Raw genomic sequence first — 16,822 nt, 5'->3', positions numbered from 1 at the left:
AGAACACAAGGAGTGTACTCTCCTTTAGTGTCACGCTTGCAGAGGTTTGCGCAGCCGCCTGGAGCTGGAGCGGGAGGGGCTAGGAAGAGAACCGGAAGTGAGGGGCCACCTGTTGGTGCGCGCGCCTCAACATCCGGGCATCGCCTTTTTCACATCCTCCCCTTCCTCCCACCCTTTTCCTCCCTGAGCCAACAGGAAGCGGAACTGGAGGATGCGTAGCCCTGCGGCCTCTTAGCAACGGGAGGTGGGGTCAGGTGACACAACCAGCTGACTTTGGTACAGGAAGACTCTGTGGCCGAGTCCGTGGCAGCCCCGATTGCCCGGCTGGTAACTGGAGGCGAACAGTCGTCGTCAGAATGTCGGGCAAAGACCGAATTGAAATCTTTCCCTCACGAATGTAAGTAAAAGAATGGGACGAGCATCCCTCATTACGTTCAGGAACGCCTGGCGGGATTCTCGGTTCCTCGGTGCCCTGGTCCAGCAGCGAGGTTCCCGATTGGGCGGATCTTGAGCTCTCCCGGTGTCTTCGGTCCCCTCACTCCTTTCTCTGAGTGAACCGGACTTGTGACAGCGATCGCGGCCCATAGGAACAAGCGCCGGGCCTGCTGGCTTGTGTGGGTGTCCGCTCACCTTACTCATTAATCGAGCCATTCATTCCACACTCCCTATTGAACCAGGCACCGGATTTATGTAACTACGAATCGTCGCCATTCCTGCCCTAACAGGGCTCAGCTTGGCGGGGAGATGGACATGCCAACGGGGTTTGATAAATGCATTGAGAAGGGAAGTTCACTGCGGTGGGAAGCATGTAGAAGAGACTTCTGCGCCATACTGGGTGTCGTTGAATCGAAATGCCCTAGCGGGGACCTCCCACTCGATCTTAGATTCCCCGTAGTCATTTTCCAAGATCTCATGAAATGTCACTTGCGGTGGGAAGACAGCCCCGAGTTCCTGACGCCCTCCTCTTGCACGGTCACCCTTGCACCTCGTTTAGACCTCTGTTAATATTACCCGTCACGTTGTGGATCGTAATTGTTTGCCTATCTTTCCCATTGGACTGTGAGCTCTCTCCAGGATGAGAGTGTGTCTGGGTTATCAATCCATAGACAGTCCACAAAAAGTGTTCCTTGAATGAACCCATGCGTGTCATCTGCTCGGTTGTGGGCTGCCTTTCTCTTTCCGCCTGACTTCTTTGGCAGCAGAAATAGCATATCGTCCTAGGTGTTTGCTAGTCTGTAAAGAAAATGTTGAGGTTTTTCTCAAACCTACCTAACAATGTGGAAAGTCAAGATGTTCTTATTTGCTCTCTCCTCCATTTCTTCCTCCCCCACCCCCCTCCAGTGAGGAGCAGAAAATTAGTTTTGGCTCCGACATTCAGATCTTTTTCACTGTGGTCCTATTTTTTTTTGGAAGTACTCTGTTGTTTTTCTTTATCCTGACCTTTTCCTCTGAGAATCAGGACTCTAAAAAGAGTTATTTTCAAACCCCAAACTTAGATTTCAGTTTCTGCCCGAGTGGCTGCAGCATTTAGTGAAATGAAGGGAGTTACTGGCTTTTTGTTTATTTTTTTACTTTCACCTCCTGACTTTCCAGTCGCTGTTTGTACTAGATGGGCATCACTATTTCTTTACTTTCACCTACTGACTTTCTAGTTGCTATTTGTACTAGATGGGCGTCCTGGCGGTCTGGAGAAGGGCGGTGCCTGAGAAATAGATAAGGACCAGGACTATCCCGGGGTAGTGAAAACTGCAGAGCTTCCAACACTTAATGACTGACTTTGTCCAGATCTCTGCACTGAGAAACAGCCAAACTCCACCTAGAGTGGCTGCTAGCAGCCTAAGGCTGTGTTCCTAGGATGACACCAGCCCCCATTACAAATTGTCTGCCTGAGAAAGCTCAGTGCTGCCAGGAGAATTTGCTCTTTGTCCTAGCCAACACCTGACTGTGGATCCCTGGCCTTTCTTAGGGCATTTTTAACTGCAAAGGGCTTACAGTGGTGAATCCATCATTTTCCCATTGAGTGTATATGTCTCCCCTGGAAATCAGAGGTGTCTTTCTCAAGGACCTGAACATCATTTCTTTGAAACGTAATCATTGGGGAGGATTGGACCTCAGTGAGTATAGAATCCTAACTTCCATAATTGCCAGCTGGCAGACACAGCTGGCCTAATCGCATTTCTACTGACCAGCTCTCTGTAATTCATCATTTCCCTGACTCTGCTGGAGTCCCCTCTTCCTTCCCTCCCTCATTCTTCAAAATGTCCAGTCACCTCCGCACAAATCAGAATGGAGCTCAGCTCTTTCTCCTACTATCAGTGATTCCTGAATAAAATCTGTTTTCATGGCTTCAATTTTAAGACTAAGAGGTAAAAACAGACTTCCTTGGGCTTAGACAAGAAGAATGATAGGTTTGTGAAGGTGGAAATTACTATTTGACAGCACTCAACTTGTGATTTAAGAGGAAAATCAGGTGCAGGAAGTAACTGCTTCTCTAAATATTCTCCCCAAGGCTTAGGGCAGGTACTTTGTCATGTAGTCAGATGCCTTTGATTCATCTGGAAACAAAGTTATCATCCTAGCTGAAGGTCAGACACTTTTAAGAAGGGCTGGGCAGCTCTGAAACTTGTAAAGAGCAGTTTTTTAAAGAGTTAGGTTAGAAAATACACTAGTGCCTTCTGTTTCAAACAGCTCCAGTGTACAGTTAGCCTGGGAAATGGGGCTGACACCCACTTACACGCCAGAGAGAGAAAAACAAGTTTAGGGTGGAATCAAAAGAGGCAAGAAGGATTCGGTATCAACAGAAGTCAGTTAAGTCCAGATTATAATAACTACAAGAGCTATAAGCCCTTGGGCACATCACTCTTTGAGTATCAAGAGTGAAAATTTGTCTGTTTTACAGAGGTGCCATTACCTAGGAGGAAATGAAAATTAGCATAGTAAATTCATTTTTATCAACCAGTTTTCCTTTTTACTATGAACTTACTAGAATCTGCAGTACCAGCATTTTACTTAAATGTGATCCAACTCTTTGGGGCCAAATTCTAGTGGTTAGTGTCAACAGTACATTATGTTTAAATGTACACATTGGGTGGCTAGCTCCTGCTCAGGCAGGAAACTAAGCCAGCTTCACTTGGTTGGACCTCCAGTCAGCTCGGAGAGAGAACTGTTCCTCTGATGCTATTTATAACCTGTAGGGGAGGAGGGGTCCCTTGTGGTTGGGATATAGTGGGCTTAGGTTTGAGCCTTAGTTTGGGTGTGGGGCAGGTCACTGGAGTCGGAAAGCTGGTTCAAGTCCTGCTCTGCCTTTTCTCCACTGAGTGGCTGTGGGAAAGGTGTTTCCTTTTTCTGAGCCTCATTTTCTTAACTTTCAGGATAATGTCTAAAGCTCTAGAATTGTCTCAGTAACCTTTGCCCTTATATAAAAGATTTCAATATAATCTAAACATTTAGTCAAAAGGTCCATTAATAGTCACTATTTTGCAGCTGGTTATAACACCATTCATATGAAATTATATCCCCTTACACCACTTTCAGTATCTAAGTTACATAATCTGTTGTTGAATCTTATTACCCACTTTTTTCCATTGTTAAATCTTATCTGGCATACGGTGGCAAGAACAGAAATGTCAATTTTTGCTGTTGGTTTCTTGACTTTGGTATCGGTCAAGATACCATAGTTCATTTGGTATTCTGATGGGAAAAGATTGAAATAGGAGGTAACTTGTCACTTCTCAGGAGTCTTTACTTACATATGTCATTTATAAGTTACTCAGAGTCATTTGTTACCTAATTTGTTACATTCATTTGTTATGTAAAGTCATTTACAAACTAATTGGTTGTAGGCTCTTGATTGATGATATCAAAACACTTTAATGCCACACTTTTAATAGAAAAAGTAATAAATGGTTGTGGAATAAAATGTAAAAGTTACAAAAATATAATAGTAAAAGTAAATTAATTATTTTTAGTCCCATTTCCCAAAGGAAACTGTTGCCAGTTTCTCTGAATCCTTTCTAGTCTGTTCTCTGTATCTATATAAGCATATTTATCCCTCCTTGCTTTGCACAGCTAGAACAGTATAATGTAGGGAGCACACGCAGACTAATGTAGGGAGCCTGCATCTTTTTTTTTAATGTCTGCATATCATTCCATTACATAAAGAATCACGATTTATGAAACATTTAACTTGTTTCCACCCATTTGCTCTTACAAATAATGCTGGAGTACTCATTCTCAACCTGGGATGTATTTTTTTTGTGTATACGTGGGAGTAACTCTGTGGGATAAAGTCCTCAAAGTGGAATCGTTGGTCCTGAAGGCAAGTGCATTTCGAATTGTGGTATAAATTAGTAGACAGATTTTTAAAAAAGAATCCTTAATACACTTGTAATGGAAACAAATATAGTTTTAATTTATAAGTCAAGTAAGTATTTAAACTCTGCTGGCATCATAAAATAGCACTCCTGATAAATTTTATCATGACTTAATATTCTAGATATTAAAACATTGTTTGTTTTAAATAAATGACCTTTTCATTTATGGAACACCTGAGGGTGGAAATCTGCAGTGTTAGAAACCAGTTAAACCTGTCGGCTACAAATGCTGTATGTTACTCGGGTGACATCAAAGAATAAAGCATAATTTGAACATTGTATGGGGGAGGTATTTTTCTCTCTTTTAAACAATGGGGACATCTTTCCCTTTGCTCACACAGGGCACAGACCATCATGAAGGCTCGATTAAAAGGAGCACAGACAGGTCGAAACCTCCTGAAGAAAAAGTCTGATGCCTTAACTCTTCGATTTCGACAGATCCTAAAGAAGATCATAGAGGTAGAGTGAACTTTGCTTACTTAGGACAGTATTTATTTTAGAAATATCTAAGGAGAATCCAGCATGGCCATTGACATTTTAATTTTTCTTTGTTATTTTAATTAATTTTTTTTCTCTCAAAAGTAAAAATATCACTATAAAGTAATGAGTTTTACATAGTTCATTTAATAAAAATCCAAACTCCTTATGCTTGTCTGCTAGCCCCGCTTGATCTAATTCGGCCCCTGCCTGCTCCTCTGACCTCATTTGCCACATTCTTCCCGACACTCTCCTCCAGGGCCCTCGCACTAGCTATTTCTTTTTCCTGGAATTCTCTTTCCCCAGAACTCCTTACGACTGGCTCCTCTGGCCATTATGGTCTCTTCAGTGGGGCCACCAGATTCCCCAATCTGAAGTGACTGCCGTATTTACTTCCGTCACGTGTCCCTATTTTTATCACAGCGAGCACTACAGCATATTTTCTTGTTTGATTGTTTACCCCCACTAGAGAAGGGAAGTCCCACGAGCGGGGGACTTTGTCTTTTCAGCAAACTGTTTCAGTGCCTAGAACAGGGCTGGCGCACGGGTAATGGAATTTAACCATTTCTCTACTGATGGGTGTGTAGTGTTACCATTTGGTGGGGGAGCGTACACGCGAATTCTGTGTATGTGTGCCAGCGTTTCTCTGGGAAAGAATCTTAGAATCTCAAGAATCGTTTAAGTGTTTGATAACTGCCAAATTGCCCTCCATGTTGTTATACTAATTTACATACTACCAACTGATTAGTGAGAGGACCTACTTTCTTAAATTAATTGGGCATTTTTATTTTACTTGTTGCCAATCTATTGGGCTAAAATTGCTATCTTATTTTAGTTTGTACTACCTTTGAGTATTTGTAAGGTTGATCATCTTTTCACGTTTACTGGTAATTTGATTTTCTTGGTAAATTTCTTACTTTTTTTGTAGAAGTTCTATATACATTCAAGTTAGGCTATAAAATGCTAAAAATATTTTCTTCAAGTGTAACTTTCTTAAAATTTTTTTTTTTTTTTGGTTGAATCTCTCAGTCCTTTACATAGCTTCTGGGTTACATACTTAGAAAGCTCTACAAAGACTAGGAAAATATTTTATTATATTTTATTTTATAGCTAAAAGAAATAACCCTTTATCTTTAATAATCCCTGGATTTGGGGGGACTGATGTGAGGAGGCAGGGATTTAGAGGTTTCATTTCATAAATGGACCTTCATTAAATGGTCTCTTCACAGAAGGAAATTCCAGGACAGTCCGGGGCTCTTCTGAACTCTACTTCGTCTCACTGACTTCCCTGTACCTGTGCCAGACTTATTTTCTTAGCATAGCTATACATTTCTAATACTTGGTAAGGTAACCGTCTACCCTTCTGTCCCCGTTACTCTTCTCTCTCAAAAAAATCCCGGATACTCTCAACACAAAATGTTCCGGACTTTAGAATCACTGCGCCGTGAGGACTTTGACTGCAGGGAGTTCAGGACATTGATTCGAGCAGACTCTCACGGACCCATTCAGGTTTCTGTTTCTAAATGTCTTTATTTTGATGTTTTAATTATAAAACTCATGGCTTCACAACATTGTTAGGACCGTAACCAAAGCTGTTCAGGCAAAATTGGGGCATTTTTATCATTACCAAATCAACGTTTACATGCACACCTGACACAGAATACTGAAGATTGTTAAAGGAACAGGATTACGTGATTTTTCCTTGTGAAACACTTTTTTGAATTGGCAATGGGTTCCTGCTTTTCCAGACCAAAATGTTGATGGGGGAAGTGATGAGAGAAGCTGCCTTTTCACTTGCTGAAGCCAAGTTCACAGCAGGGGACTTCAGGTAAGAAGACTGACTGGAGTGTTTTGAAAAATCAGAGTTCTTTCATGTTCACAATTTCATTTAAAAGTCATTTTAAATTAAATATAAGCATTCATGACACTTAATTTACTAGTAATAACAAGGAAGGACAGTTTTAAGCATATCACCTTACCACCACCATCTTCATTGCTACCCACAGGTACCTGTCACGTAGCTGCAGGCGTGGGGTGCTTCGTATTCCATAGTCCGTTTTCATTTAACATTCGATCAGCAACATTTTCCCTTGTTTTTACTTAACTGCATCATCTTTCTGTAGATGTGTCATAACTTACTAACCTTTTCTCCTAGTGGTGGAACTTTGGGTTGATTTCCAGAGTTCTAGAATATTAGGAAAGTGCCATGAACATCTTCATGCATAAGGATTTTTTTCTGTGGATTATTTCCTTAGGATAAATGTTTGAGGATGGAATTGACTGTTTAAAGGGCATGAACTTTATGGCTTTTGTCATGTCCGTATAAGCCTTAGAAAGCATACAAAATAGTTACTGCTTTACAAGGGGTTTCACCAATATTTTAAACACTTTTTAAAGATTTTATTTATTTTAGAGAGAGAGGAATGGAGGGAGAAACATCGATGTGAAAGAGATACATCGATTGGTTGAGTCTCACACACCTCCAGGCAGGTACCTGGCCCGCAACCCAGGCATGTGCCCTTGACTGGGAATGGAACTGGTGCCCTTTAGGTTCACAGGCCAGCACTCAGTCCCCTGAGCTACACCAACCAGGGCAGGGGTTTTGCCAATTTACATGTTATGTGATTCTCCAAGTAAGCCTGTGGAGCAGACCAGGTAAGCAGTTATTCTCAGTTTGAGTTCAGTGCTCTTCTGAGTCAAATGGCCATTTAGAGGCAGGGGCGGAAGTTATTTTCAGGGGTTTTGATTTTAGTCTTATTTACCCAGTGACACGATTCCTTCTTCTTAGTTTTTATTATCTATCTAGGAGCACTTCCTGGTGGGCAGGCCTTACAACCTGAGAGGCATGAGGCCTTTGGAGGGAGTAGACAAATTTCCCCAATGTTGGTGGGAATAACCACTTGCACTGATGTTTCCAGCAGAGGGAGGGAATCAGTAGTGTGGATGTTTTAGGGTGGTTACGGGGGAAATACTATTTTATGATAAGGACAAAGCCAGATGGAATTTAGATAAGTTCCACAATAAAGGAATTGTACTCCTGCTTAGCCAGACTTAGAAGGTTTGAACAACAAACCCAAAGGAAGGAAAGTTTTTCTAAATTACATAAGCAGAATGAAACTCCTGCATGTCTGATGAAAAGTCACGCAATCTGCATACTTTAAAATAATTCTTTGTTGTTTTCTTATGGCTGATTTTTTGAATATTGTTCATTCTTTGCTTTCTGAGGCCCTCTTCTGGAAGCAGTGATTTTTTTGCCTTTTCTGGAGAAAGACAATTATCAAAACATACTTAATTGTGAAATCTCACTCTTGTTAAAATTACCCAGTGGGTTTCTCACTCTGAAACCCTAACTAAACCAGGGCCCTTCTCCCCCTGCAGCACTACGGTCATCCAAAACGTCAATAAAGCCCAAGTGAAGATTCGAGCAAAGAAAGATAATGTAGCAGGTAACTTTCCAACCCTTCAGAACCCCTGGGGGAGAAAAGGTGACATTTTAAAGTTAACCTGTTTATACGGCAAGATCTTGAAATCCCAGTTAATCCTTTCTACTCAGAACAAGTTGACTGGCTTTACCTGTTGAGCCAATTGTAACTGGGGGTTGCCAGGGGGGTGGGGCGGGGAACTGGTGAGTTGTTCAGTGGGTATAACGCAAGGGCAATACAACGTGAGTGCACTTTAGAGGTGCGTTGGACTGCGGCGTGCCAACAGAATAATACGGTGTTGTGCAGTGAGAAACTTGTGCAAAGAGGGGCAGGTCTCATGGTGAGAGCTCTTAGCATCTTGCACACACGCACAGGAAAAGGGACACAAAATCTGTTGGAGATGATGGATATGTTTATTACCGTGGGTGTACCGTGTATACAGTAAATACATGCAGGGTTTTTTTGTATACTAAATGTACATTAAAGCTGAAAGGAAAAAAAAAACCCATGGTAACAATCAGCTCTTTTATACTGAGGCTAACTTTTGAATAGGATTGGACACTTAAGAAGGCAGGTTCCTAAATTCGTTCTTGGAAACCAGTGATGGTTCTAGACAGTCTGCTGACTTTTTTTGTGTTGAACAGGTGTCACTTTGCCAGTGTTTGAACACTACCACGAAGGAACTGACAGTAAGTGTGTGTCTCTGGGTTCTCCTGACTCCTCTTTAAACGAGTTTTGCTCTGGGAAGCGGTGCTAGGTTGAGTTGGGGGTTCCAGTGTTAGAGCCTAACATTTAAAAAACAGAAGTGCATGATCTTTCGTTGCGTCCGAATCCAGTGATTAGACTTCTGTGTTGTCTTTCTGCATAAACCACACCCATGATGCATTTTTGTATTTTCCATTTTGGGTTTCTTTAAAGTAGAGTAAGATCTTGGACACTGTGATGTGATCTGAATGCTGAATCATCCTAGATTTTAATGGTCCACTTCCCAATTTTTTTATAATTATCTGACCCTTCCCTAATTTGACAGCATTTCTGGAGTAGCAAAACATCTTTATTCAGTCTGTCTGAAGTAATTTTTTTTGTAGAAGCAACAGCATTCTTTCCTGGGCACTCATCTTCCACTGGTTCACGGAAAATATTTTGTACAGCTTGAATGAAGTAGAGCATTCTGGAGAATCACCTGCTCACAGAGAGTGTCGCCGTGCTGGGCATCAGGCAGCGTGGTCTGCAAAGGGAATGGGGCTCACTGGTTAACCCAGCAGTCTAGTGAAGTGGGGGTTGGTTGAAAACTTCTGTAGTTAGAACAGGATCCTTGCGGAAGACTGTTCAGCATCACGTTGTTAATGTTTGGGGAGAGAGATGGTGGGCACCTCGTGTTTGCATTTAACAGAGATAGTGAATTGGTCTTTCCATTTTGACATTGTTCTGACCTACCTCTTGGGGAATTTTAGGGGGAAGATGGTTATTCTACAATTACAAATGTTGTCTGGCTGGTTCTTTCAGGTTATGAACTGACCGGTTTAGCCCGAGGTGGGGAACAGTTGGCTAAATTAAAGAGGAATTACGCCAAAGCAGTGGAACTACTGGTGGAACTGGCCTCGCTGCAGGTAGGCAGAGAATTGCTGGAGCACTCCCGTAGTTTGATTTTTAATATTTGAGTGTGGACATTCAGATCTGGACTAGAGCACACTGCACTCGGTGCTTCAGACTGTGTCCGCGGCCGTCTGTGACACAAGCCAAAGGGGTTTTGATTTCTGAAATGGTGGCTTCTGCACCTTCGTCCCAGCTCTGGCTACCGACAGGCGAGCAGTGTAGTTTCACTCTGCTAGATGAGAACAGCAGCAGTCTGTGCTAGATTTCAATGGAAAGACAGCATGGTTCACACATGAAAGCCGTGTTGTTTTTTCCCCGTTGTGGCCAGTGAATGTGTATCTAGGTCATTCATGCATGACTCTCTCCTCTCGTCAGTTTTGTAACTTTAGTTAAGTCTGAAGTAAATAAATTAAAATAGCATGGAGATTAAGTGTTACCCCTATGGAAATCTCACAGGAATTTTTTTAACATGTTGAAAAGGAGTCGTCTTGGTTTGCAAGTGTCCTCTGCAAGAGCCGAGTGGGGCTGAGCGAACAGGGCATGACTAGGAAGACTTTGTACTTACAGCATTTGTCCTCTTGTTTCAGACTTCCTTTGTTACTTTGGATGAAGCCATTAAGATAACCAACAGGCGTGTAAATGCCATTGAACATGGTGAGTGCGAGCTGCTGTGAAGCCCTCTGTTCATCCACTGTCCCTGCCTCCACCTCCGTTGCCCAGCTGCTAGGGTCAGGCACTGCCCACGCGGGTAGTGCAGCGAGCAGTGCCCCAGAGAGTTAAGTGCTTTGGTAGAAGGAGCTGATTTGGGGGGTGGGGAGTTAGACGAGCGTGGGGAGTTCAAAATTATGGAATATTTTACTCATTTCCAGTTATACACGAATAAAGGGTTAGAGACTGTTTCACAAGAGCTCTAGTGTTTTCTTTAGTTCTTTCCAATGACTGAGTGAGTGATACAACTCTCTGAACATGTTAAATATTTAACTTGAAATCCCTCTCTAGAAAGTGTCCTTTTTTCTGAAAATAAATTTTCCCATTTGATGCATTATTTTCCATCTCTTTTATTTCATTATTTTAAAACACTGACTGCTTAGTGTTGATATACTTTTTAAGAAACTCAGTTTTCATTAAAGGAACATTTTTTCAGTTTTAAGGTAAAAGAGTAAAATTTGAATAGCAAAGAAATGATTTTGCTCGGGCTCTGTTAGTGTGAAACAGGAAGTTATTTCCTGACTGCTTGGTAGTGCCAGCCCTTGTACACAGAACTGCAAGCAAAACAAAAGGGATGAGCTACTGTTGTAGCCCTCAAGGAGTTCACATTCTAGAATGAGAACAGGCGAATTCTAGGTAAAATAGAACCTTATGACTGACACAAAAATCACCTACTGCATTCTGCCTCCATGCTCCAGTTTTCGAGTGCATTACTGTAGATTTAAAATAACACTTGTGGTTCAGTGTTATATATTCATACAAATTCAGTGTCATATACAGTGTGGTCTCATGTTATCGGTCTATAGAAAAGACACTAGGAAGGGCATATACCAAAATATTTAAAACAATTACTTCAGGGTGGTTGGGTTATACTTTTGTTTTTATGTTTTTGTTTTCTACATTTTCTGCATTAAATGTACATTGGTTTTATAAATAGAAAAAAATAAGTATCTGGTATACAAGATACTTATTTCAAATTTGGCAATTTGAAAAAAGGTGGTTTGAAGTTCTCACATGTGAATATGTTTTTAAACCCTAGTCATCATTCCCCGGATCGAACGTACCCTCGCCTACATCATCACAGAGCTGGATGAGAGAGAGCGAGAAGAGTTCTATAGGTTTGTTGAAACTGGCAGTTACTGATCATCTTCAGTTTTCCATATTCCAAAGTGTCTATTTTCTGAAATTCTTGTTAGCTCATGTTCTTTAAAATCAGCACAGCTTGTACTTTATTCTGATATGTAAGAGGCAAGAAATAATATTGCCAAAGATCTATGCTTAGTTTTTCACGTAACTAAAAGCACGACATCTCCAAACTTTTGGTCAAATACTTGATTATTTTAAAAAAATGAAGCAGTGATTTAGGTTGGGTGTCTCCCACATAAAAAGAAACCAGAACTAATCAGTCACTCAGTATGGACTGCGTGTTGAGTGTGTTCCAGAAGGGGATATTACGTTAATTAGTGCGGTACAGGGAGAGAAATGATGCCTGTACGTAGTTGGTCATGAACACTGAAGCCAGTAGAGACGGTAAGGACTGAACAGGTGGTGTGCAGGGTCAGTGTGCCAGGTTCATGGACGTGGGGGACAGACTCGGGGGAGACATTGCCATCTTGAACCCTAAGTAGTGTGAGATTTATAACCCTAATCATCGGAGGTCAGTGTCGGTCCTTCAGTGACGTGCAGGGCTGTGGAGGTCTAAATGGAGTGTTCCGAAGTCTTAATAAATGTCTAAGTGCTCAAAATCTGTTCCATTACCAGGGAATGGATTTCAAAGGTTGTTCACCTTGGGATAGAAGCTTTTGAAATCATTTATTAGCTTAAAATATATGTATTCTACCTCAAATCTTTTTTAATGGGCTATAAATTACTGAACTGAAATTAACGTAAAATTTTGTGGTAATTTGTGTTTATTATCCTTGTTACAAAACTAGAAGCAAATCTAGTTCGGTACTGAAACAGCATTGAAAGAATTCCTTTATTTTACAGGTTAAAGAAAATACAGGAGAAGAAGAAGATTCTCAAGGAAAAATCTGAGAGGGACTTGGAACAACGGAGGGCAGCTGGAGAGGTGACGGAGCCTGCCAATCTCCTGGCTGAAGAGAAGGATGAGGACCTTCTGTTTGAATAGTCTTTCCTGCTCTAGTTCTTTCAGAAATCCTAACATGGCACCACTTTAGTTCACAGTGTGTAGGTTTGGTTTGTGTAAGTGTTTATTTTTCAGCCTAAGAATTTCACTGGTTGTAAAATTTCCCTGAATGTCCCATTTATGGGAGTACCTTTGCAGAATCCTAATTTAGCAACCATTTATCACAGATGAGATTTCGATAACCTGTCCAGAAACTTGTATGAGTTTATGCTGCAGAAGAGCACGCTACTCCACCTGCATCTGTGTTACAAGTGACCGGCTTACCCAGCACATTAGAAGTTCCCCCTTAGGAACCAGCAGTGGTCTCAGGCCAGCTACTGCGGGAGATCGCTCCCTACCTGCTCACACACCGGGCGCTGTCTTCTGCAATCCCTGCAGCCCTCCTTGTGTTACTGTGGCACTACTGTCCTCAGGCTTTCTGGAAGCCCTCACTTACGTTGCTTTTCATGACAGGTCTCTGTTCTGCCTGTCATGAAGCAGTTTTGCCAATTTCAATGTGACTCTGGTATAAACAGTAATGTTTAAAATGAGTTGTTCCTCTTTTTTAAGACAACAATTAAGGAAATAGAACCTCTATCTGTACCAATAGAGGGCATTGCCTCATGGTGAAGAGTAAGTTAAAAAGATACCGTGTGTTTCACCCAGAGGTTCCAATGGACCTACTTTTGGCAAAAACATGAAGCCAGGGTAGTCATTAGATATGGTGAAATCTCGAATGGCAGAGGATATAAATACAGCAAGAGAAAGTACTCAGTGGCTTTCTTTATTTGAAATATAATTTTACTTTTTATTTTTACAATACAGTGTGCAGTATGACATCTCAAAATAAGAGTGCAGGTACAGGATGAGAGTGCAAAGGAGGATTAACGATAAATGTCAGAAAGGTTACCTTATTAAGGCTAAATCCCTGGTTCATGTTTTCCACACACGCTCATGAAATTACATTCAAATTATTCCTCTTCAATACTTACTCCTTAGACCATGAAAAATGGGGGAAAAATCCAAATATTGGATTTTCATAGAAAGCAAATCTGGATTAGTCTGAATACTCTTCTCCTTCCCATCTGTTCTGACTTAAGACAATTTAGTAAAGGAAGCTATCTCCCTGTTTGAACTGACACATGCACTGTGTTAGCTACTGGCATCATTCCTGTAAGTGGCTGAGACCTCCCTACTGAGGGTCTCCAGTCAGAACCAGAGGGACAGGACACAGACCTGGCCACGCGGCTAGACAACCAGCCAGGTAACCAGCAAGGGTGTTTTCCGTTCTGTTTCAAGGAAGTCGGCAACAACTCTGTTCCCTTTGTTTAGGGACTCTGCGGGTATCAGCACGGCCACATATCAGCATGGGCAGACTAACATTCCCATCCCGCTGTCCACACCACTGCTGACTAGGGAGGAACTGTAAGACTCCACTGATGCCAAAAACATCACGTCACCTTAGACTTCTTAAAGTGGACGACGGCACGTGCCTTGGGAGGGGATTTGCTTGTTGAAGCCGTGTCTGAGACCTGGCACATGGCCTCGTGTGGATCTACCTGCCGGCTAACTCGGGACAGCACGACAGCCGTTGACTGACACTACCGGGAATCTCAATCTAATGTAACTCAAAAATGCCAACAGTTTTGATCTTAGGGTCGAAAACAGCTGTCGCAACTCCACTGTCTACCATAGACTACCGTTCATTCCTGAGGGGAAAGTAAACTGCAAGACTGAAAAGATGAAGTACTTACATTCCTTGGTTTTCAATGCTGAAAATTAGTGTGAGCTTTGCATTTCCTGCTATGAAAAACTTGGACTGTTTCCGACCTGAAGAGACAGTATGTAGAGCATCCCTGCCCCTAACCCAGGAATGTTACTGTCTTCCTAACGAGCAGTATCTATAAAGTACTTCCGCATAAGACACTCTCTGCAGCCAACTTCAAGGCCATGCAAATTTGAACAGAAAAAGTCAACTTACAAACTGTCTACATTTGTTCAAATAAAATTATGTCTAAGAGAAAATAATCAAATATATACATGAGACTGAGACAAACCACTAATTAAATTACGTGACAACTCAGTATTCCTCCAGTGTTTAGCTTTGAGAACAGGAAATGCTGTAGCTGAAGTCATCACAGAAGTAAAACGAAGATATTCACATTTGAGGTTGTTTGTCCATCACACCATCCCTAAAGGCTTGAAAAGGCCACAGACTACCTTTCCGTGCCAGTGTGAAAATCCCATTAGCTTAAATTAAACCTTCAGGGCTTAGCAAGCCATGGCATTGTGGTCACAGGGGCAGGCCTTGTTAGGGTAAAAACCTCTATCTATGTATAACCGGCCTGCCCCTCTATGTTCTTTCCTAAAATGTTCGAATGACTTTCAGGTCATCCTTTCCTTCTGATCTCAAAGTCAACTGTCATAGTATTTCCCTCAGATAAAATTTTAGTACAATGCTGAACACAAGTGTTGTTATTAAATATTAGTTTACAGTACAGCAGCTATATTCATCACAGAATTCCAGTTTATTACCTATGTACAGCACAGTCACCAAACTCTACTGTGCTCACATACAAGAAGGCGGAAACTCCAATGTGCTAGTCCTCACGTGTATAAAAAACTACATCGTGAGAAACTCGAACAGTCAACACAGTTTACATGAACACCTACCATTCATAAAAATGTAACATACATTCTATCATACTATGCAGAGCAGAGAAAGGAAGCACGGTTATCTAATTAGCTGTGACAATTTAAGGACAAAACTCAGAAAATCATTAAAAAGAGCAGCATGTTGTATATGCTTAAGTAGATCAGTCTGCTGAGTGTGCAGTAAAGTCTGATTCACAAAGTCTGAGCTAAAAATTGGTGCTTCTAATGGAATGTTTTTGAACAGTTAAAAGACATACAAATGAATTCAAGCCTAACAGAGTGGCTCCAGACCAAAGTGGCACCTTAAAAAAATTTTTTTAAATCACTATAAACAACAACAATGTACTTTTTGTTGTAAGTTATTGAAATCTGATGTGTATATTATACTTGCAGCACATAAAAAAAAAAATCTAAGCAAAGTATTTCTGATGACTAAACCAGTTTTCTTACAAATAAAGTCTTGCCCAGTACACAGAAGCACAGTCCCTGACCCCCCTCCCCCCATTCCCATGAAATCATTTAAGTTAACTGTTAAATAACATCAATATTTATAACTGTGAGACATGGACTGCTGTGTATAAACACACACTTCATGGAAATATGACTAAGCAGAAGAGACTTAGGTGAAAACAAAGGTTTTTACGTGGATAAAATGGAACTGTTCTGTTGAAAGCATCCATTTAGAATCCCCAAATGAGGCAAGAACATAAAGCCACAGAGAATAAAGACGGCTGTGCACAAATTACTTACGGGATTTTCTTCTCACTAGTCTGAGACGAAGGACAGGTCTACACTGCCTGCCACCTTACCCTCCAAGTCCTGCTGAAGCATCAGGTTCACCTTCGTCCTGGCAGTCTGCCAGGTCAAGTCCGACTGTGCCGAAGGGCTTCCTTCACCTCAGCCAAGTGGATGGCACCCACTGAGGTTCAGTATCCAGTTTGTTAATTAACCTAAGCAATTCCTGATAGGCTTTATCGAGGTCTGAATTCACAATTGCCGTGTCAAAGTAGTGACCATTGTTCTGCTCCATCTCTCTAGTTTTCTCAATGATTTCTCTCAGCTCTTCTGGCTGTGAAGAGATAAAAACTGTGGTTAACTCCATTCCTTACTGAAATATACACGTCAGATATGGTCAAAGAACAAGAAGTAACCTTACATTGCTTTCCTTCTCTTAAAACACTCAGCCTTGTGCTCCTTCCCAACCCTGTCGTGGCCCCAGATGCCTTGGCATCTTTGGGACCCACACTGTGAATCATCTGGGACTCAATATAATCTGTTTACACCGTGATTTAGGTTTTTAGGTTTCCGTACAGTTCTGTCTTATTTCACCCACAAGACTAAGTGCTTCAAGCGCACAGACTTTGAGTTCCCCCCACACATTCAGTTTTAAATATTTTAGGGCATCATAACCTCTTCCTAAAAAGAGTATCTTCTGGAACACAGAGTGAACCTTTCCGGTGGGA

The 16,822-nt window shown here is 41.6% G+C and overlaps 2 protein-coding genes across 6 annotated transcripts in view; one reads left to right on the top strand and one right to left on the bottom strand.

Moving 5' to 3' along the window:
* Positions 1–239: 239 nt before the first annotated feature.
* Positions 240–13,255, top strand: ATP6V1D (ATPase H+ transporting V1 subunit D). The gene is made up of 9 exons (XM_024568370.3): positions 240–397; positions 4,715–4,832; positions 6,599–6,678; positions 8,229–8,296; positions 8,917–8,961; positions 9,779–9,882; positions 10,456–10,522; positions 11,616–11,694; positions 12,566–13,255. The coding sequence occupies exons 1-9, from the start codon at positions 357–359 to the stop codon at positions 12,705–12,707; spliced, it is 744 nt and encodes a 247-aa protein (XP_024424138.2). The 5' UTR covers positions 240–356; the 3' UTR covers positions 12,708–13,255.
* A 213-nt stretch (positions 13,256–13,468) lies between these two features.
* PALS1 (protein associated with LIN7 1, MAGUK p55 family member) overlaps positions 13,469–16,822 on the bottom strand; it is a 75,191-nt gene continuing 71,837 nt past the window's right edge. For all 5 annotated transcript variants that reach the window (XM_024568368.2, XM_053928814.1, XM_053928813.2 and 2 more), the window contains one exon: positions 13,469–16,428. In XM_024568368.2, coding sequence (XP_024424136.1) covers positions 16,252–16,428 — 177 coding nt within the window. In that variant the 3' untranslated portion in view covers positions 13,469–16,251. The remainder of the gene's footprint in view (positions 16,429–16,822) is intronic.

Source organism: Desmodus rotundus, chromosome 7 (assembly GCF_022682495.2).
Source record: "Desmodus rotundus isolate HL8 chromosome 7, HLdesRot8A.1, whole genome shotgun sequence".
Taxonomy (NCBI): Eukaryota; Metazoa; Chordata; class Mammalia; order Chiroptera; family Phyllostomidae; genus Desmodus; species Desmodus rotundus.
Note: the sequence above shows the minus strand (reverse complement) of the source record. Positions and strands in the feature narration are given on the sequence as shown.